Source organism: Oncorhynchus clarkii, chromosome 16 (genome assembly GCF_045791955.1).
Source record: "Oncorhynchus clarkii lewisi isolate Uvic-CL-2024 chromosome 16, UVic_Ocla_1.0, whole genome shotgun sequence".
In the NCBI taxonomy this organism is placed as follows: Eukaryota; Metazoa; Chordata; class Actinopteri; order Salmoniformes; family Salmonidae; genus Oncorhynchus; species Oncorhynchus clarkii.
The window spans coordinates 61,282,301-61,304,697 of record NC_092162.1 but is presented as its reverse complement, the minus strand read 5'-3'; the positions used below and the strand labels follow the sequence as shown (position 1 = coordinate 61,304,697).

At 44.7% G+C, this 22,397-nt stretch overlaps 1 protein-coding gene across 2 annotated transcripts; it reads right to left on the bottom strand.

The window, feature by feature from the left end:
* Nucleotides 1-2,171: 2,171 nt before the first annotated feature.
* Nucleotides 2,172-22,106, bottom strand: LOC139368866 (elastin microfibril interfacer 3b). 2 transcript variants are annotated; one of them, XM_071108307.1, is made up of 7 exons: nt 21,742-22,106; nt 21,191-21,625; nt 8,809-8,931; nt 6,908-7,233; nt 6,461-6,798; nt 5,897-6,244; nt 2,172-5,664 (listed from the first exon to the last, which is right to left on the bottom strand). In XM_071108307.1, the coding sequence occupies exons 2-7, from the start codon at nt 21,388-21,390 to the stop codon at nt 4,522-4,524; spliced, it is 2,478 nt and encodes an 825-aa protein (XP_070964408.1). In that variant the 5' UTR covers nt 21,391-21,625; nt 21,742-22,106; the 3' UTR covers nt 2,172-4,521. The 2 variants fall into 2 exon arrangements, with proteins under 2 accessions (XP_070964408.1, XP_070964409.1); XM_071108308.1 differs by having other exon boundaries at nt 21,191-22,046.
* Between the last annotated feature and the right edge of the window lie 291 nt (nt 22,107-22,397).

The following is a 22,397-nucleotide window of genomic DNA, read 5'->3' as shown; positions in this document are numbered from 1 at the left end:
TTGCTCTATCCTGCTGTGTGTTTGCTCTATCCTGCTGTGTGTTTTCTATTAGGGTGTGTATGTGTGTGTGTGTGTGTGTGTGCGCATGTGTGCGTGCATGCATGCATACAGTTGAAGTCGGAAGTTTACATACACCTTAGCCAAATACATTTAAACACAGTTTTTCACAATTCCTGACATTTAATCCTAAAATTCCCTGTCTAGGTCAGTTAAAGTGATGATCCTATTTTAAGAATGTGAAATGGCAGAATAATAGTAGAGTGATTTATTTTGGCTTTTATTTATTTCATCACATTCCCAGTGGGTCAGAAGTTTACATACACTCAATTCATATTTGAGTATTTGGTAGCAGTGCCTTTAAATTGTTTAACTTGGGTCAAGTGTTTCGGTTAGCCTTCCACAAGCTTCCCATAATAATTTGGGTGCATTTTGGCCCATTCCTCCTGACAGAGCTGGTGTAACTGAGGCAGGTTTGTAGCATTCTTGCTCATACACGCTTTCTCAGTTCTGCCCACACATTTTCTATAGGATTGAGGTCAGGGCTTTGTGATGGCCACTCCAATACCTTGACTTTGTTGTCCTTAAGCCATTTTGCCACAACTTTGGAAGTATGCTTGGGGTCATTGTCCATTTTGTAGACCCATTTGCGATCAAGCTTCAACTTCCTGACTGATGTCTTGAGATGTTGCTTCATTATCCACATAATTTTCTACCCTCATGTCATCTATTTGGTGAAGTGCACCAGTCCCTCCTGCAGCAAAACACCCCCACAACATGATGCTGCCACCCCTGTGCTTCACGGTTGGTAGGGTGTTCTTCGGCTTGCAAGCCTCCCCCTTTGTCCTCCAAACATAATGATGGTCATTATGGCCAAACAGTTCTATTTTTGTTTCATCAGACCAGAGGACATTTTTCCAAAAAGTACGACCTTTGTCCCCATGTGCAGTTGCAAACTGTAGTCTGGCTTTTTTATGGCGGTTTTGGAGCAGTGGCTTCTTCCTTGCTGAGTGGCCTATCAGGTTATGTCGATATAGGACTCGTTTAACTGTCGATATAGATACTTTTGTACCTGTTTCCTCCAGAATCTTCACATGGTCCTTTGCTGTTGTTCTAGGATTGATTTGCACTTTTCGCACCAAAGCACGTTCATCTGTAGGAGTCAGAACGCGTCTCCTTCCTGAGCGGTATGACTGCTGCGTGGTCCCATGGTGTTTATACTTGCATACAATTGTTTGTACAGATGAACGTGGTACCTTCAGGCGTTTGGAAATTGTTCCCAAGGATGAACCAGGCTTGTGGAGGTCTACAATTTCTTTTTGAGGTCTTGGCTGATTTTCTTTAGATTTTCCCATGATGTCAAAGAAAGAGGCACTGAGTTTGAAGGTAGGTCTTGAAATACATCTACAGGTACACCTCCATTTGACTCAAAATGATGTCAATTATCCTATCATTATAAGTGAAATAATCTGTCTGTTAACAGATGTTGGAAGAATGACTTGTGTCATGCACAAAGTAGATGTCCTAACCGACTTGCCAAAACTATAGTTTGTTAACAAGAAATTTGTGGAGTGGTTGAAAAACAAGTTTTAATGATTCCAACCTAAGTGTATGTAAACTTCTGACTTCAATTGTATGTATATATATATATTGTGTGTGCGTGCATTCCATCAGTAATTCCACAGCCTTGTTGTGACTCCTGCCTGCATATCTGTCAGGGACACGAGTGACGCCTGTTCATCCATCTGCTCTTCAAACACTCTCCTCTCTTCCTCCCCCTCTTCCTCCCTCTCACCCTTCCATCTCTAACACTGCCAACCACAGCAGTGTTTCCCATCTCTCTACTCTCACCCGTCCTCCCCCTCCTTTCGCTGCCACCCTTTCATTCTCCTCTGGAGCCTCCCCATCCTGGTGACAGTGCTGAGTCACATCCTGTCCTCCTGTTTACCCTGTAGTCTGACAGTCTAGTCCACCTGGCACGGAAAACATTTTGTTCTGTTTAGTGAATGGCATGCAATGTGCAGTCCCTGATAAGGAGGAAGGGTTTAACATACTGTTCTTGTGTATTGGAAATACTACTGAAATTCTGAAGAATAAACCACAACTTCTGTCATTATCAGAGGATTTGATGCCTCCTGCTGGTTATTCTTAGATCTGCATCAGAACATGAGAAATCAAATCAAATCAGAGTTTATTGGTTGTATACGTAGATTTGCAAGTGTTACAGCAGGTGCAGTGAAATGCTTATGTTAGTAGCTCCAACAGTGCAGTAGAATGTCTTATGTTACTAGCTCCAACAGGGCAGTAGCATGTCTTATGTTACTAGCTCCAACAGGGCAGTAGCATGTCTTATGTTACTAGCTCCAACAGGGCAGTAGAATGTCTTATGTTAGTAGCTCCAACAGGGCAGTAGCATGTCTTATGTTAGTAGCTCCAACAGGGCAGTAGAATGTCTCTCAAATACAATACAAATACACAAATAATCAATAAATCAAGAACTGTCACAACTAGTCCAATTAATAATCCAAAGATACTGTATATTAGCGTGAGCAGTTACAGTATATAAATACGTGATGTTTGTATAGACAGCATGTCATTTGGAAAAGAAAATGGTATGTACAATAGTAGGTATATTAGGATGGGCTATGTGGAGAATACAGTATATACATACACAGTGAGTAAGCAACAGTATATAAACAGTATATGAAGTTACCAGTGTTCAATGTCTCACATGGACATTAGTCTCAAGATGCAGAGCTGAGTATCGGGCAGGTAGCCGGCTAGTGGTGGCTGTTCAACAGTGTGATGGCCTGGTGATAGAAGCTGTTTCTCAGTCTCTCAGTCCGGGCTATGATGTACCTGTACCTTCTCCGTTAGACAGTATCAGAGTTAACAGACCGTGGCTTGGGTGACATGACAAATTTCTTCAGCCGCCTGAAGTTGAAGAGGCGCTGTTCCGCCTTCTTCACCACAGTGTCGGTGTGGTGGCACCATTTCAGGTCCTCAATGATGTGCAAGCCAAGGAACTTGAAGCTTTTTAACCTCTAGACTGTGGCTCGTGGATGTGGATGGGGACGTGCTACCTCTTCTGTCTCATGTAGTCCACGATCAGCTCCTCTGCTTTGTTGACGTTGATGGAGGGATTATTTTCCTGGAAATACTTCGCCAGGGCTCTAACCTCCTCCCTGGTGGCTGTCTTGTTGTTCTGGTCATCAGGCCTACCACTGTCGTGTCCTCAGCAAACTTGATGATTTAGTTAGAGTCGTGATCGGCCAGACCGTCATGGGAGTACAGGAGGGTAAGAGCAAGCACTGTGTTTTGGCTCAGTATGGCAGAAGTGTTGTTGCCTGTCCTCACCACCTGATGTTGGCCTGTCAAGAAGTCTAGGACCCAGTTGTACAGGGATGACTTCAGACCCAGGGCCATGAGCTTAGTGACGAGCTTGGAGGGCACTATGGTGTTGAAAACTGAGCTGTAGTCAATGAGCAGCGTTCCCACACAGGTATTCCTCTTGTCCAGGTGGGATAGGGCGGTGTGCAGTGCTTAAGCGATTTAATCATACATGGATCTGTTGGGGTGGTATGCAAATTGTAGGGGGTCTAGGGTGTCATTTAAGATGAAGGTTGTATGGTCCTTGACTCTCAAAGCGCTTCATGATGACAAAGGTGAGTTCTACAGGGTGATAGTCATTTAGTTCAGTTACCTTAGCTTGCATGGGTAATGTGAGGTTTTTTGTATGAGTAGGCCCAGTGACCTAGTATGAGTGCCAGTCGGTTTGTGCCATCATGTCAACTGCCCGTCACTCATTGTTTGGCTTGACAATGAGCAATGGAGATGGAGATGCACAAACAGATCTGGGACCAGGCTACTAGTTCACTTTAGTATCAAAACTCTTCAGCATAATACTATTCCGTCTTAGACATCAGAATGACCAAAGAAGAAAACACAAAACTTTAAGGAGAAATACATTTCTTTTTTACAATAAAAAAAACAAAATGTTTACAAATATTATAGCACCTTTCATGTTGACATAGGCTCCAGTCTTTTTAAAGGAAGAGTCCACACAGAGAGTGGAGTGTGTTTGCCAGTAGAAACCCATAGCTGCTCATTAGTCTTACATCATTCACTTTGTTTTTGTTATTGGTTTTACACATATCTCTAATACGTAAAGTATAACAATGCAACCATCTTTTCTTCATATAAGTTAAAAAGTCAGTTAAAAATCCAAATAAAATGTCAAAACAACAAAAATATCAGAAAAACAACAACAAAAATATCCCTTTAGGGAAAATATTGCCCAACTATACAATCAAGGGTGCATGTCAATAGTTTCAAATAGCCTCTTCTCCTCATCTCCTCTCCTTCCCTGATCTGAACAGTTAGGGTAGGTCAAAGCAATATGATGGAATCCTGCTCTGAATTTCTTCTCACCTTTCCCATCAGAGGAGATGAAGGAAAGCAGATGAAAATGAGAATCCTCTTCACACTACTGACACACACAAGTCACTCTCCGTAGCTCGGCTGCTACTGGTCTCCCCTATGATTGGCTGAGCCCTTCCCGACACAGTCTTTGATCTCTCCCTTCAGCTCGGCTAGCTGTGTAGAGTGACTGGCCAGCGTTCCATTCACCTGTGACAGGTACGAGTCAGAGTGTCTCTCCAGCTCTGCTCTGATCCTCTCCAGGTGGTCCGCCAGCTCCCCCAGGCTGCCACACTGTCCCTCCACCTGGGACACACGACTATCCACCTCCTTCACCTCCCTCTGAACCCCAAGGGCCGTGCTCCAGCAGCCCTGAAGCTCTCCGGCCAGCCTCCTCCTCAGGCCCACCAGTTCCCCCTTCAGCTGGGCTAGTCGGCGCTCCCCGGCCCCTAGGAGGGAGGCCTGGCGCCCCACAAGCTGGGTGATGCCCTGGACCTCGGTGGCTAGCTGGTTCTCCCTGTGTGTCCATGTGGCATTAGCTTGGCCCACTCCCTTAGTGAACAAGCTAACAGAGTCCCTCAGACCCTTCAGGGTGCGGTTGACAGAGTTGACATTGATCTTGAGGAGGGTGATCTCTCCCTGGACAGAGCCTTCCTCATCCTCCTGGGCGATACGGTTCAGAAGGGTCTGCAGCGTGGTGTTGAGATGGTCTAGCTGGTCGGCGTGGGAGTCCAGACGACCTGACACCTTCTTCTCCACCTCCTCACACTCCTCCTCCGCTAGGCCTGTCCCCGTGCCTCCTTCAGGGGTAGTTGCGGGGGAGCAGGAGGAGGTGCAGAGGAGCTCCAGGTCTGTGAGCTGTTTCTGGATGCCGTCCAGGTCTCCCTCCACCCTCCTCCTGACTGACTCGATCTCTGTCTCCAGGGCGGGCACCACCTGACCCTCCAGCAGAGCTGGGGCGGTGGCGTTTCTCAGCTCTTCCACGGCCACAAACACCCTGTTCTCCAGGGTCTTCAGCTTGTCCTCCAGGGTCTTGAAGCCGTCCAGGTCCCAAGGCACCCTGGCAACCCCTACTTCCCCAGACTCTGTGGCATTGAGCCGGGCATCCATGTTCTCCAGACGGGCCTCTATCAGGGTTTCGATGTGGATAGTCTGGTCAGTGAGAGCAGCCTGGAGCTGGCGCTGAGACTCTGTTAACCCCGTCACTGACTCCTCTAGCATCAACATCCGCTGGGACAGGCTGTTCAACTGCAATGACAGTGACATGTCAGGCATATAGTGTAGCAATAAGCCAGTCATGTACATGTTTAAGCCATTTACAGATTGTGTGTTACAGATTGTGTGATAGAAATGTAAAGTACATTTTCGATTGAGCTGTCATATGCAGCATTTACTGTGAATGCATTCTCTGCTAAAGCGGGACGATTGCCTTTAAATTTCAGCTATATGGATTGAATAGAGCCCCAAAGTGAATTGGTACCTGTCCGCAGCAGCTCTCAGTGAGGGTCAGTCCCTGTATTTGGGCCTGCAGAGTACCCAGCTCCTCTCTCAGGCCAGTCTCTCTGCCGTCCAGTGACTGCTGAATCTGTTCCTGTCCGTTCATGTGTTCATTATGACACTGTCTCTGGACCTCTCCTATCCTCTCCTCACAGTGGTTCTCCAGGCCAGACAGACGCCTCTCGAAGCCGTCCAGGATCTCAGCGCGGACGCCAGCAAGCTTAGCATCCAGCAGCTCCATGATGGAGGGAGAGCCCGATCCAGGGATGGGCCTGCCGGTCGCAGCTTCCAACATCCTCTTCAGCTGCCAGTCATGGCCCAGAACCATACCCTAATGAATGAGAATGACAATGGTTTGGTTTTAGGTAGCACTTTCCTCAAACTCTTGACATTGTGTGGAAATAGGTCAGTGCGGAGTCAAAGATGTACAGGATTGTTCTGATTGGCATTGTGCCACAAGTTTGATTACTGATTTGGACATGACTTGTTTTTCTACATTTCCATAATCTAGCATAAACTATTCTAATCACAAAACCTTAGCACCCACCTGTATCTCCTCCAGCATGTGTCCCTTGGCTCTGAGCTCATCCTTCACCTCCGTCACCTTCCCAGCCAGATCCCCAAACCCCGGGAAACCCTCTCCCCCCTTCAGGCCGTCTGGAGTCCCGTCTGGGATAACCCCGAAGCCAACGGAAGAGTCAGAGAGACGGGGGGCACTGGAGAGCAGGGAGCCCAGCATCTTGGTGGTATCCTCCCGGAGAGAGAGGCGCAGACGGTCCTCCAGGCCAGCCACCACCCCGTTCAGAATGTCCAGACCCTGGGTTAGACGACGCAGGTCCACCTCCATACGGTCCAGACGCTCTCCACTAACACCAACCTTATAACCTAGAGAGAAAGAAAATGATGATTACATAGGGCAAGGGAAGGAAAGGGAAGAGTAAATCAGAGTTTGAAAATATAAATTGGTTAATATTCCACCCCTGTCTGGTCTGACCATAGTTGGGTTTGCCGTTCCCGGTGGGAAGTTGTCCAGTGGGAATGGGTCTACTATCAGGCTGATTTGGGAAGGGCCTCCCAGGCTCCAAATTAGCCCCCCCAGGGACAGGTTTGTGGTCCAAGGGGGGTCGGGGCTGCCCGTGAGGGTATCCCTTCGTTCCTGGGCGGTGGGGGGCACCACCCCTGAAGGGGGGCATCATATCGGGCAGGGAGGTGGGTCCATCGTAACAGTTCTCTCCAGAGTAGCCAGGACAGCACCTCCACTCCAGCTCAGTGATGGTTTTATAACCCACCTTGTATTTAGGCTTGTAGAAGGTCCGGTACCTGGAGTGGAGGATGGAGAGCAGGAGTGGAAGATGGAGAGGAGGAGAGAGCAGAAGTGGAGGATGGAGAGAGGAGAGAGAAAGAGTGGAGGATGGAGAGGAGGAGAGAGCAGATAAGAGATCAGGAAGTGAGATGGGAGGAGACAGGACAGGACAGGATAGATCAAAGGATTAGGGTGTGTATAATGAGATGGTGGAGGGTATAAACAGTAGATGGTGTAGTGTGGAGATTATACAGGCTCAGGTGAGGGATTGTTACCAGGTTTATTACCCTCACTACGCCTGTTATCTCACTAAAGGGTCTACACTACTCTTCTAATGAAGAATAGTAATCTCTACTCTCTTTCTTTCTCTCACGTTCCCTCCATCTCCCAAGTGGCACAGTGGTCCAAGGCACTGTATCTCAGTGCTAGAGCTGTCACTACAGACCCTGGTTCAAATTCCGGACTGTATCACAACCGGCCGTGATTGGGAGTCTCATAGGGCAGCGCAGAATTGGCCCAGTGTCGTCCGGGTTAGGGGAGGATTTGGCCAGGGTAGGTTGTCATTGAAAAAAAAAAATGTATTTCTGATTCCCTCCATTTTATTTGAAGTAGAAATCCTTTGACTATTTATCTCTTTGAGGTCACTACAGAGGACCTTTGAGAGGCTTCAGTCACACCAGAGAGAATATGACATCCCAGCTCACACCCTCATTACATGAATTACCATAATATATGTTTGTTTATAATCCACTGGGATGAAAATAAATGGTCAAACAACACTTTCAAACCCTGTGGCCGGTTCAGAGTCACAGAGCCACTGACAAAACAACACAGTTGGGTGTGCAGCTGGGGGGACAGTATGGCGTTAACTAGTAGTACACACTCACACCACCAGAGGGCAGCACAAAAAACACTTTAAGGAAAAGATTTTTAACATTTTATTTTTTTTAAATGATCAGTTCACATAATATAATTTTAAAGTATGCAAAAAATATACTCGTCAAAAACGAATGTAGATATTATAACATGTCATTCTAAAGCTTCCAAAATCTTGTTTGCAATAGGAGTACCATCATGGCTGCACGATTGTTTCCAAACAGCGCCCCCTGTCAGTCATCCATGATTTATATATATCATTGGTCCAAATGCAAAGCACACTGACTGCATTGCCATGCTCGTCAAAAATACATGGAAAGTGTACAACAATGGTTGAGTCTCATTGTCAGTATCCTTTTCAGCCCCCTCTTACAGTTCGTATGAGTGTCAGAGGCTGCTGGGTCTGAATTCTCTACAGTAATTATATGGTTTCCAGTTTTATGTTTTAATTGTCCTTTCCCAACAATGCAATAGTTCCATAAAAAAAGAAGTGAGCTATTAAAAGTAAGTAAGCTATATACAGGGTCAGTGCCAATACCATATTTAATATGCAGGGATACTGGAGTGGTGGGGTAAGGTAACTAGGCATCAGGATACAGTATGAATAACCGAGTAGCAGCAGCGTATGTGATGATTGCATGTGAGTATGTGTGCCTGTGTGTGTGTGCGCTGAGTCAGTGTAAATGTGTGCGCGTGAGCAAGTGAAGTGTACTTACATGACGACAGGACACTTCTGCCCCCAGATGCACTTGGTCGTGTACTCTGCTGTCACGTAAGTGTCCATACCGTCCTGCGTCGTACACGTGATGTTCTTCTGGACCACATACGCACAGTGGTTTCTAATAGAAAAAAGAGAGAGAATATCAATAACGACAAAAACAACAACAGGATATCATCAAGTCCTCAAGCCAATGCTGTTTCTCCTGTAGAACTCTGTCCATAACAGCATTAGTGACGGTTGCCACTCCAGCACACACAGCAGCTCTTCACAATGGCCAAGGTTGGAATTCACTCATTCCGTACCACACTTTCTGAAAGTGCAGAGATGAAAATCAAGTTGAATTCTGGCCCATGTTAGACATTTCCAATGACACTGATTCCCGCATTTACTATACTTGAGGCCAAAATCCTACATGAAGACATATGTGTTGTTGAGACTCAGCCATCGACTGTCTCCAAGAGGCTCTGCAGGCTCATTCTGTCACTTTGACGCCAGTGCAACTATAGCAACTGCTAAATGTTCCTAGGCCGGTCCACACAGGAAGCAGTGCTCCGGCTTCTTTAGGACGTTAGATGTTGTTGGGGTTCCAAGGGATACTTATTATTAAGTGTGAAACGTAGCACTGCTCCACAGCAGTTCCAGGGCACACAGAAGTGTTTTGGAGGAAAATGAGGGAATAGGTTTGAGGCAGAGAAGTGTGTGTATGCCGAGTTAACAGGTTCATGGGGCAAAGAGAGAGGACAGGCTGTCGGAAATTATGAGAAACCACTGCCTTATTGGTTTAGGCATCCCTTAGCTTTCTCTCTCTCTCTCTGTGTGTGTGTGTGTGTGTGTGTGTGTGTGTGTGTGTGTGTGTGTGAACTCTCGCTCTCTCCATGTGTTGACTCTATTGATAGGGGACTGGAGCAGGAATGACTGGGCTCCTTTCATACAGAGCAGGAAACCTGTTGCCGGGGTGTGCGTCGTCAAGGAAGTGGTTAGCTGTGCTGTCGTGTGACCTGACCTGGTGAAGTATTATGGGATGTTCTTCGAGTCAATGGACTGCACCAACGCCACTTTCTAGTGGGAGAGATATATTGTGCCCTTGGAAAAGTCTGTGTCCATTTTCTCAAAATAACAAAAAGCAAGAAAGTGCACATGCAAATCACTGTGCACACGTACACAGACAAAGGCAAACATGAACACACACATCCCCCCACCCCCTCACACCCACACTCATGTAGAAGACCTCCTTTACAGTAAAATGCACAACATACAACTGGTTTTAGAATCATACAGTAAAATGCACAACATACAACTGGTTTTAGAATCATACAGTAAAATGCACAACATACAACTGGTTTTAGAATCATACAGTAAAATGCACAACATCACAACTGGTTTTAGAATCATACAGTAAAATGCACAACATACAACTGGTTTTAGAATCATACAGTAAAATGCACAACATCACAACTGGTTTTAGAATCATACAGTAAAATGCACAACATCACAACTGGTTTTAGAATCATACAGTAAAATGCACAACATACAACTGGTTTTAGAATCATACAGTAAAATGCACAACATACAACTGGTTTTAGAATCATACAGTAAAATGCACAACATCACAACTGGTTTTAGAATCATACAGTAAAATGCACAACATCACAACTGGTTTTAGAATCATACAGTAAAATGCACAACATCACAACTGGTTTTAGAATCATACAGTAAAATGCACAACATCACAACTGGTTTTAGAATCATACAGTAAAATGCACAACATCACAACTGGTTTTAGAATCATACACTAAAATGCACAACATACAACTGGTTTTAGAATCATACAGTAAAATGCACAACATCACAACTGGTTTTAGAATCATACAGTAAAATGCACAACATCACAACTGGTTTTAGAATCATACAGTAAAATGCACAACATCACAACTGGTTTTAGAATCATACACTAAAATGCACAACATCACAACTGGTTTTAGAATCATACACTAAAATGCACAACATACAACTGGTTTTAGAATCATACAGTAAAATGCACAACATACAACTGGTTTTAGAATCATACAGTAAAATGCACAACATACAACTGGTTTTAGAATCATACAGTAAAATGCACAACATCACAACTGGTTTTAGAATCATACAGTAAAATGCTGAAGAGGATTTTATGCTGGTAGTTTCCTCCCTATAAAGGCTGGATATATTGACAGTATGAAACAGCTTTACTTCTTGTTATTGGTTAATTCATGAGAGTGCAAGGAGAAGGCCTGTTTTAGGGTTAAGAAGTTAAGGTGATTGACAGCTGATGGAAAGGGGGCTGTGTTTGTGTGTGTGGTGTCAGATGGAGGAGGGAAAACAGACTACACTCCCAGATTTCTTTGTCAGGTGCACATCTGGGCTGAGTGAGCAACCTTCAGATTCTTATCACTGAGGCCTAAAGACCAGGAATCCAAATGGGCACAGCCACCAGAAAGCCTCTGCTCCCCTCCTCTCCTTCTTTCCCTGCTTGCTTTCATCCCTCTCTCCCCTCCTCCTTCTCCTTACTTCCTCCACTCTGATTACCCTCCATCTCCCTCATCCTTCTCCCATTCCCTCTTCCTCTACTTTCTCCTCAAACTTACTCTCTCCTTTCTCTCCAACTTGTCACCCCCCTTTTTTTACCTCCTCCTCCCTTCTCTCCAGCCCCCCATTTCATGGGTCTGTCAATGTAATTTGGGTCTCTGTGTGTTATTCATTCCTAGCAGGTGTCTCAAAGACATACAGAGAGAGAGTGAGACAGAGAGATGGAGGGAGGGTAAAAAGAGAGAGTGGGGGAGCATGAAAGTGAGAGAGAGAAAGAGAGTGTGAGAGAGAGAGCTAAGATACTGTGAACTCAGTGTGTCTCTCTACAGACAGTGATTTGGGCCAGAGCACCTCAAGGCCAATCAATCTGCTTTGGAAAGCAGCAAATAGGGTCAATGAGAAACAGAGAACGTTAATGGAGATGAAGCGATAAACCTGAGAACAGCACCACACACACACACACACACACACACACTTACTGGAGATCTGACCTCCTCGCCTCACAACCACTGAGACCGCAAAGCAAGAGCTGTAAAGATTACAAGGGCTTCACAGCTGTGTGTGTGTGTGTGTGTGTGTGTGTGTGTGTGTGTGTGTGTGTGAGAGAGAGTGAGTGAGTGATTGGCTCAGCTGCTGTCCTGGTACTGAGAATTTGGACTTGGTCTATTGTGGTAAGACTGCGTTAATCCTGACTCTGGGGAACAGGGATGGACTGATCCAGGATCTGAGATGAGAGGATTAAATTGTGGTAAAACTGCGTTAATCCTGACTCTGGGGAACAGGGATGGACTGATCCAGGATCTGAGATGAGAGGATTAAACTTCACACTGTTCTCAGTCTTTCCATCTTCACCATCAGAGATGTGTACACAACAGAGATCTGTCGATAACCCTACATGCTATTGCCTGAAAGACAGTTCTCTCGTCATTCTTTTCAACCATTCCACACCACCCAAAACAGATATCTCACCTTCCAAGCTCTCTCCCCAAAACAAACCTTCCTCTTCAACCTTACCCCACCCTGCCTCACCCTCTTTCTCTCTATACCTCACCTCACACCACTCCCCCCAACCTCCCCCAAAAGACAGAGCACAGCCCCTTCCTCACCCTTTCTCCCAATACTTCCCCTCTCTCTCTCTCTCTCTCTCTCTCTCTCTCTCTCTCTCTCTCTCTCTCTCTCTCTCTCTCTCTCTCTCTCTCTCTCTCTCTCTCTCTCTCTCTCTCTCAATTTAATTTAATGGCTTTATTGGCACATGTTAACATTGCCAAAGCAAGTGAAGTAGATAATAAACAAAAGTGAAAAAAACAATACAAATTTAACAGTAAACATTACACTCACAAAAGTTCAAATGTCATATTAAGTACAGTGTTGTAACGATGTGCAAATAGTTAAAGTACAAAATGGAAAATAAATAAACATAAATATGGGTTGTATTTACAATGGTGTTTGTTCTTCACCGGTTGCCCTTTTCTCGTGGCAACAGGTCACATATTGTGCTACTGTGATGGCACACTGTGGTATTTCACCCAGTAGATATGGGAGTTTATCAAAATTGGGTTTGACGCTAGCCAATTGTGTGATTCAGCCTGTGAGTAAGTCATTTTTCTGGTGTAGGTCTGGTCCCACTGTAAATATTTCCAGTATATCCTTATAGTTCCTAAATCCCCTCTGAGTCTCCGAAGGGGAAAGGATAATTCCCTTTCAAACTCTCCTATGGAGCGCTTTGGCAAATATTATTGCAAGTAGTCCCTCAACCTCTCCCAAAACAACTCACCTCTCAATCCATCTTCCCCTTTGTTCTCCTTCTTTCTCTGCTCCTCCTCCTCGTCATCCTCATTCTCTCTTTCTCAATTTCTATTTAATTTCCTAACTTTCTCACAATCTCTCTCCTCCCCAAACACTATGCTCCAGGGATCATCAACTTTTCTGGAGTGGGTGGTTGGAGGACCCGAAACATAATTACTAATCATTTGTAAGAAGCCAAACAGATATGTTTGACTATAACATAAGTTCAAACCTTGCTAACATTTGTATACGATCACGTGTCACTCTATGATGCGTGGAAATACTTGGACAGATTTCTTAAATTAAAATCACTGCTGATTTCCTCCTGATTTTACAGTCTTTCATGTCCAACATTGAAAATTCTACACCTTCTCTTGCTGTCTTCCATAGTTGTAGTGACAATGTGAAGTGTGATTTTAACATGTTGTTCTCAACAGCAAGGGTCTTGCCTACCTGTCCCTCAAACAGATTTATTTGTGGACCAGGGAAGAAACTTTCCAAAAAGTTTCAACGTATGATCAGTCTTGCATATGATCCCCAAAATCTCTTTCCTGATCTCTCTCTCTCTTTCCTTCGGTCTCTCTATCTCTCTCTTCTGAAACTCATCACGAGGGGCCGCAGTTGCCCCCCCCCCCCCCCCCCCCCCCATTTTAGAGTACTTTTTATGCAATTATAAACATTTTGCAATTTTATAACTAAATTCCTGGCCGTCCCTGTCTTAGAACAATGAAATGATGCAGGTGCAGTTTTTAATATGATATCTGAGTGAGACAATCAATAGGGGTCCCGCAGCAGGTTATTTAACCATAATACGAGTTTACATTGCTGGCCACTAAACTAACTTAGCAATCTGAAAAATGTTAGTTGGCGTGGGCTAATCAGTGACTTACATAACGAGAGATAAATAGATGATGCACAACCAAATTTAGAAAAATTAAAGTAAGTTGAGCCCCCCCCAAAAATAAATCAAAGAGCCTTGAAAAGTCCTGGGTAGGGGGTAGGTCCTGCGGGCCACAGTTGCCCATCCCTGTCTTAGAACAATTAAACGATGCAGGTACTGTTTTTCCAGAACTCAGCTCAGACGTATACAGTGCATTTCCTATAGCTTGTTTACTTTTGGAAGCACAGTAAGACTCAAATACTGGCAGTTCTTGTGCTAGCCCATTTAAATACCTCTCTTTAGCCCAAGGTATTTCCTGATGCATTTAATCTACTTTAGGCTATAGCTACTAAAACTAAGGGATTGCAGTCCGGGAGTAAAAGGACTGCCATCGTGGGAAAGTATGTTGTGTTTGCTACAGTATAATGCATGCCTGTCTGTCGGATATCTACTTCACATTATGAGTGAGCAAAGAGAAAGCAGTATAAAACTCATAGTGACAAGCTCAACTGCTTGATGAGAAATATTAAAGAGTATTAAAAAGTTATTTCTAACCTCTGGTTCTCCGTTATGGACCCATACAGCACACAGCAGCAGAGTTGACTATAGCTGAATGCATCCATGTCAAAGCCTCTACAGCCCCATTCTCATCGACAGGGCTGTAGTGGAGCAGATTGAGATATTCAAGTTCCTTGGTGTCCACATCACCAACAAACTATCATTGTCCAAACACACCAAGACAGTCGTGAAGAGGGCACAACAATGCCTATTTCCCCCCAGGAGACTGAAAAGATTTGGAATGGGTCCTCAGATCCTCCAAAAGTTCTACAGTTGCACCATCGAGAGCATCCTGACTGTTTGCATCACCGCCTGGAATGGCAACTGCTCTGCCTCCAACCGCAACGCCCTATGTCCCAGTACATCACTGGGGCCAAGCTTCCTGCCATCCAGGATGTCTATACCAGGCACTGTCAGAGGAAGGCCCTAAAAATTGCAAAAGATACCAGCCACCTTAGTCATAAACTGTTCTCTCTGCTACAACACAGCAAGTGGTACCAGAGCACCAATTCTAGGTCCAAAAGGCTCCTTAACAGCTTCTACCCCCAAGCCATAAGACTCCTGAACAGCTAATCAAAGGGCTACCTGGACTATTTGCATTGACCCCCCCCCCCCCTACTATTATTTTATTGTTGCCATTTACTTATTTGTTATTTTTCTATTTTCTAATTTTTTACTTTGTCTATCGTTTTTACTTCAGTTTATTTTAGTAAATATTTTCTTGACACTTATTTTTCTTAACTGCAATGTTGGTTGAGGGCTTGTAAGTTAGCATTTCACTGTAAAGTCCTGTTGTATTTGTGGTATGTGACAAGTAAGATTTGTTTTGATTTGATCTTGGAGAATGTCAAGAATATCTATCACTGCTGTCATCTCTGCAAATCTAACAATATACTGTATACACAACTTGTAATTGTCAAGTTTATCAGATGGACGGACAGACAGACGGACGGACAGACAGACAGACCCGGTATAGCCTATGCCCCCTACCCACTGGTACCCATATCTGGGTCTGGCTCACATAACCATTTTCAGAGTCTATTGACAAGATGTTTGTGAGAATCAGCTGACTCTTAAGAACCCGCCCCTTTTTAAAAATTATTGCCTAAAATGACATACCCAAATCTAACTGCCTCTAGCTCAGGCCCAAAAGCAAGGATATGCATATTCTTGGTACCATTTGAAAGGAAACACAAAACAGGTTGTGGAAATGTGAAAGGAATGTAGGAGAATACAACCCAATAGATCTGGTAAAAGATAATACAAAGAAGAAACAAAAAAAAAGAAGAAAAAAAATTCTACCATCTTTGAAATGCAAGAGAAAGGCCATAATGTATTATTCCAGCCCAGCTGCAATTTAGATTCTGGCCACTAGATGGCAGCAGTGTATGTGTAAAGCTTTAGACTGATCCAATGAACCATTTTATTTCTGTTCAAAATGTTGTATCAAGACTGCCCAAATGTGCCTAATTTGTTTATTAATAACCTTTCATGTTCAAAATTGCGCACTCTCCTCAAACAATAGCATGGTATTCTTTCACTGTAATAGCTACTGTAAACTGGACAGGGCAGTTAGATTAACAAGAATTTAAGCTTTCTGCCAATATCAGACGTGTCCATGTCCTGGGAAATGTTATTGTTACTTACAACCTCATGATAATTGCATTAGCCTACGTTAGCTCAACCGTCCCGTGGAAGGGACACCGATCCCGAAGAAGTTTAACACTGTAATATTTGTTTACCATCAGTGAGTAGGGCCACCAATAAAACAGAACACGACCAAGCAAAAAGCAGTACCATCATAAGCAGCATCCCATGATATTTTCACATGGAAATACCTCAAAACGTTAAACTTGCATTGAATTGGCTTGACTGGTTGGTTTGAGATGAATGACACAGGACCATACAGTCCCATGTGAATCTAGCTTGAGGCCGCACTCCATAAGTTTCCTGTGGAGCCCTCCCTCTGAATGCTGTGTCTGCAACCACTACATTTCTGGAGTTATGTTAAAATGAAGACAGAAACATGGCAGCAGTAGAATACACCACAAACAACATCCCAATGAGCTAAGTTGGAGTGCAAACAAACATTTTCCCCAATACTCCCCCTGTAGCCCTCTATGGTCTGTGTAAGTCCCCATGCAGTCCAGTTGTAGGCATTGTGATCATTTTCTACCTTGTTACTACCAATGAGGAGAGGGCCACATTCCCTCCCACCAGGAAATAGTCGGCATGAATGGGACTGAACGGCTGTCAAATCACATGCTCCATTGCAACAAGACAGTTAAAAGCAAAACAAGAAAAACGGGCAACGCACCAACGGCTGAAGACTAGACGGAGAACGTTGCGATGTGTTAATTCCATTTAGTGACTAGTAGCCTACGGAAATAAATGTATTTTGTTATGTAGCTTTGTACATGTGTGTTATATTATTACTGGTATTTCTAGGTGTTAGAAATTCCAGATAATCTCGCTCACACACACACACACACACACACACAGGCTCATTGCAGCTCGTGTGATATTATTAAAGTAAAGTACCAGTCAAAAGTTTGGACACGCCTACTCATGATCTTAATTTTTACAATTTTCTACACTGTGGAATAATTATGAAGACATCAAAACTATGAAATAACATGGAATCATGTGGTAATAAAAACTAAAAACAATGAAAATATATTCTATATTTGAGATTATTCGAAGTAGCCACCCTTTTCCTTGATGACAGCTTTGCACACTCTTGGCATTCCCTCAGCCAGCTTCATGAGGTAGTCACCTGGAATGCAGGTGTACCTTGTTAATTTGTTCCAACATCTAGTGGAAAGCCTTCCCAGAAGAGTGGAGGCTGTTATAGCAGTAAAGGGGGGGACCAACTCCATATTAAGGCCCATGATTTTGTAGTGAGATGTTTGACGAGCAGGTGCCCACATACTTTCGGTTATATAGGGCATATCCACTGCCCCAGACACCAACTGAAGTCATATATCTACGGTGGCTGTTTGCCTGTGACAGATCCCCAGGGTCCTGTATGACCTGGGTGAGTTAGACAGCCTATTAATACAACTGGAGGATAGATAGATGTCCACCTGTCTCTTTTTGTTTACCTTCAACTATGTCTCCACTGCAGCTAAAGGCAAAGAATTAAAGATTGCCACACTCAACTCTTTAGAGACTCATTGGCTGCAGGGGTTCAAGTGCCTATTCTACTCCTATGCCAAGGTTATAGACCATGAATCTGGAAATGCATATGTGTGTGTTCCTGTGTGTATATTTAAACCTATTGGCATCAGTGTCCCTGTTGTAAACCAAATAATCTGCCACTATAAAGGAGCACTAGGCCCTGTCTCGTGACAGCACAGTTGCAGTGGCATTTCAACCATTTTAGACTTCACTGTAAAACACCTACTGTCTCTATGGAGATGTAAGGCAAGGATGAGATGGAGGGATAGGGAGGAAGGGGGAGGTTGAGGGTGAGAGGGATGGATAGGGAGGAAGGGGGAGGTTGAGGGTGAGACGGAGTGATAGGGAGGGAGGTTGAGGGTGAGCGGGAGGAAGGGGGAGGTTGAGGGTGAGACGGAGTGACAGAGATAGGGAGGAAGGGGGAGGTTGAGGGTGAGACGGAATGACAAGGAGGAAGGTGGTTGAAGAAGAGGGGGAGGGAGAGGTAGTGAGCGAGTGATTGATTGAGGGTAGAGAGACTGAGGAAGGGGAGAGAGAGTGAGTTCTAGTGAGGAATGGTGTGGTGAATATATGGATTAGGGTGGGATAAAGACAACATTAGGAGAGACCTCTCTTGGTCAATTAATGTGAGGAAAGGATAAGGGTAAGGATAAGGGCAGGTGGGGAAAGAGTACTGATGTCACACCCTGATCTGTTTCACCTGTCTTTGTGCTTGTCTCCACCCCCCTCCAGGTCTCGCACATCTTCCCCATTATCCCCAGTGTATTTATACCTGGGTTCTCTGTTTGTCTGTTGCCAGTTCGTTTTGTTTCGTCAAGGCTACCAGCGGTTTTCCAGTGCTCCTATCTTTCTCTAGTTCCTGTTTTCCCAGTTTTGACCATTCTGCCTGCCCTGACCCTGAGCCTGCCTGCCGTTCTGTACCTTGTCACACCACCCTGGATTACTGACCTCTGCCTGCCCTGAGCCTGCCCCCCTGTTTTTGTAATAAACTTTTGTGACTTTGAAAGTGTCTGCATTAGGGTCTTCTCCTGAGCCTTGACAACTGAACTATCCTGCTCTAGTAGAAGTATCGTTACTTCAATTACATTTGACTCAAGTAAAAGTAAAAAGTAGCTCATTTAAAAAGTACTCAGAGAAAAAGTAATTGAGTTACTTTTAAAAAAAATAAAAAATGTGACCTTGATAATTAGCTAATTTTTCTAAGGTTACCTGAACATTGTTACACATTATCTTTTCAATGCATTACATTGAAAAAGGAAGAGAGGAAATGAATGTACAGTAGGAACTACGTTTTCTTATACGAGTTGCAATAAGGTACATCTGTATGTAAAAGAAAATTAAGGATTTGTCAAAAATATGCAATTAACATTAAACATTCAAAGCAATTAAAATGTTTTAATAAATAAAAATGCAATGCAAAATGAGGTGCATAAACAATAAAATTGCCAGACTTCAATATACTTCAGACTACAGAAATAAACATGTCTAATTCTTTCACCCATTCAATCCCTCGTTCACCCCTCTGTTTCTCCATGGGACCGGCTGACATTCACTCACTCACCCATTCACACTCTTTCCCTCACTGCACTCACTCCCTCTTTCCCTCACGCACTCCCTCACTCACAAACTCCCTTTCACTCCCTCACCAGGGGTGGAAAGAATACTGAAATATCCTGCTCAAGTAGAAGTCAAATTACATACTTTGAAAAATACTGCAAAAAGTACTTGGAAAAGCTACTCAATTATTACTTTCCACCTCTGGGTATGGGTGAGGCAGGTGATAGAGGCAGGTTAAGAGTCGGAATAAAGACTACGTCGGGCTGGGTCAGGGTCTGTCTGCTTGGAGAATTAGGGTGAGAAGGGAGTAGGGTGAGGGAGGGGTGAGGGTGTAGGAGGGGTGAGGAAGGAGTAGGGTGTAGGAGGGGTGAGGGTGAGGGAGTGGTGAGTAAAGAGGAGGGTGAGGGAGTGGTGAGGAGGGAGGAGGGAGGAGGGTGAGGTAAAGGGTGAGGGAGTGGTGAGTAGGGAGGAGGGAGGAGGGTGAGGTAAAGGGTGAGGGAGTGGTGAGTAGGGAGGAGGGAGGAGGGTGAGGTAAAGGGTGAGGGAGTGGTGAGTAGGGAGGAGGGAGCAGGGTGAGGTAAAGGGTGAGGGAGTGGTGAGTAAAGAGGGGGTGATGGAAGGGTGAGGGAGTGGTGAGGAGGGTGAGGGTAAAGTCTAAGTAGGGCCAGGCTCTGTCTGCTGGGGCTGGTAGAGGAAAACAGCAGGGAGCTGTCCAGAGTGGTCCATCTCTCAGGGGAAGCCAAGCAGGAGAATGAGAGAAAGGAGACAGCAGAAAGATCCCAGGGACAAACAACCTAACAATTCCTATGTTCGTGTGTATGATCAATGAATTGCCATGATAGTCTTTTTTAGGTTTTATAATAAAACGAGGGAGAGAACCACAGGAAGTGGAGCGAGAGATTATCCCCCCAGAGCCAGCTATTTTATCACTTGGGTAAGTATTTGGTGGTGACTAGAAGAGATCAAAAGCTTTACTTGCGTCGGAGCACAAAGTATGTCCCCACATGTTTACGCCTTACTGTAAATCTACTGTAGCCTGGTATTGAATTACACTGAGGCTGGAATTCAATCAAATTCACCACAGTCATGTCTTCATGACCAAACTTTAGCCAGCATAGACACACTTCTTATTTTGACACAAGCCCCAAGACTCAACGTGAGGGAAGCCTGTCAGGTAGTAGTAGTAGTAGGTTTTCCCTTCACAAAATATATCATACCTCAATAAGGGTTTGATTGAATTGAGCTGTGAATTACTACATGACTAAAACAGGATCCAAAAGCAACAAGCCTTGGTACTGGTTTAGACTTCTATTAGCATCACTCCCATCTGGCTAGGGGTACCCAGCTGCATGTCTGCTTCTAATTGAGCTCCCACACACACACACACACACACACACACACACACACACACACACACACACACACACACACGTCCGCGTGCACGTGCACAAACACACAGAGCTCAGAAGATCAATACCCCTGACATCAGCTCAGCTCTCCTCTTATAATGAGCTCTTTGTCTCCATAATGCAGCATGTCATTGTTTCTTCATAATGTTTATCTTCAGTCACAGATGGTTTTAACTGCAGAGATAGGCTGACAGTGTGTGAGAGAGAGAGAAACAGAGTCAATTCAGCCAGTGTTATTGAAGCGATACAGTAACCGAAAGCATATTTGTATTACCCATCCGTGACATGGGTTAAGATATAAGATTCATGTGGAAAAGAGCTATAAGCCCATATTCTATTTGCCATGGAAATCCTTATTGCCTTGTAAATCACTTGGAGAGGTGCTGTATAAATGTATGACTAGTAAAGTTGAAGCTAGACGCAGTTTCAGGAGATGCACTTACTTGTGGCGGGTCATGGGTTTTCCTGGGGTGTAGTGTGGGTTGACTCCAGCCTTGTACAGGTTGTATCTGTTGCCATGACTTCCTCCAAAGAACGGGTTCCCATGGCCTGTTCCATAGAATGTTCCTTTGGTGTCCACCAGTGACAGGAACACTCCTAGAATAAAGGGCTGCAGAGCAGCTTGAGAAAACCTGGACCTCATTTTCTCTTTGTAGAGGCTGCCAAAATAGCACCCGTGGAAAAGCACCAAAAAGGAGGACCAATATAAATGATTAAGGAATATCTAGAAAGGAGATTTTAAAAAAGAGCTGTGTGTCAGGTGCCTGCAGTGTTGTTGTCTTGTCTTCAGTCAGCCCTGAGGGAAACCTCTAGTCCAAACCTCTGCAGTGTTGTTGTCTTGTCTTCAGTCAGCCCTGAGGGAAACCTCTAGTCCAAACCTCTGCAGTGTTGTTGTCTTGTCTTCAGTCAGCCCTGAGGGAAACCTCTAGTCCAAACCTCTGCAGTGTTGTTGTCTTGTCTTCAGTCAGCCCTGAGGGAAACCTCTAGTCCAAACATCTGCAGTGTCAACAGCAATCTGACCTGTCCTGCATCTCTCTTCTTCAACACATCTCTCCCAGACAGCTGCCAGCAATAGGCAGAACAGAAGAAAACCTAGATAATGAGATGGAGAAGGGAAGAGGGAAATAAGGAGGGAGAGAGCACAACCAAATGTAAAGTAAAGGACAGGTGAAAAAGGGGGAGACAGACAGAGGAGAGTGAGAGATAGAGATGGTCTCTAGGAATGCCACAGCTCCATACACAAACACGAGTGTGTGAGTGAGCGGGGGACGTGCTGACTAAGCTCCCCAGCCTTCTGTATGCTGTGTGGGTGTGTGTGTGTGTGTGAGGTGTGTGGATCAGCGTGCTCCACTACTGACTCTGAGGGGGCAGGCTGACAGGCAGCAGTCATTTGCATATCCCTCCCAAACCCCAGCCTCTACCCCTGGCCTGACATGTGGCCCAGCCCAGACACAGGGGAACAACCCCTATTTTTTTTATCTTTCACTTCTCTCTTTCTCTCTCTCTCTTCTCTCTTCTCCCTCTCTCTCTTCTCTCTTTTCTCTCTCTCTCTCTCTCTCGCTCTCTCTCTCTCTCTCTCTCTCTCTCACTATCTCTCTCTCTCTCCAACCAGACTCAAATCGAAAAACAGAGCAATCCAGGCAGGCACCC

What these genes read in the sequence shown, in the direction of transcription:
- LOC139368866 (XM_071108307.1), bottom strand. Translation starts at nt 21,390, where the DNA reads ATGAGGTCCAGGTTTTCTCAAGCTGCTCTGCAGCCCTTTATTCTAGGA. An exon ending in CAGAAGTGTCCTGTCGTCAT is followed by an intron (nt 7,234 to 8,808) that starts GTAAGTACACTT and finishes CCTCCACTCCAG; the next exon opens with GTACCGGACCTTCTACAAGC. An exon ending in ACATGCTGGAGGAGATACAG is followed by an intron (nt 6,245 to 6,460) that starts GTGGGTGCTAAG and finishes CTCATTCATTAG; the next exon opens with GGTATGGTTCTGGGCCATGA.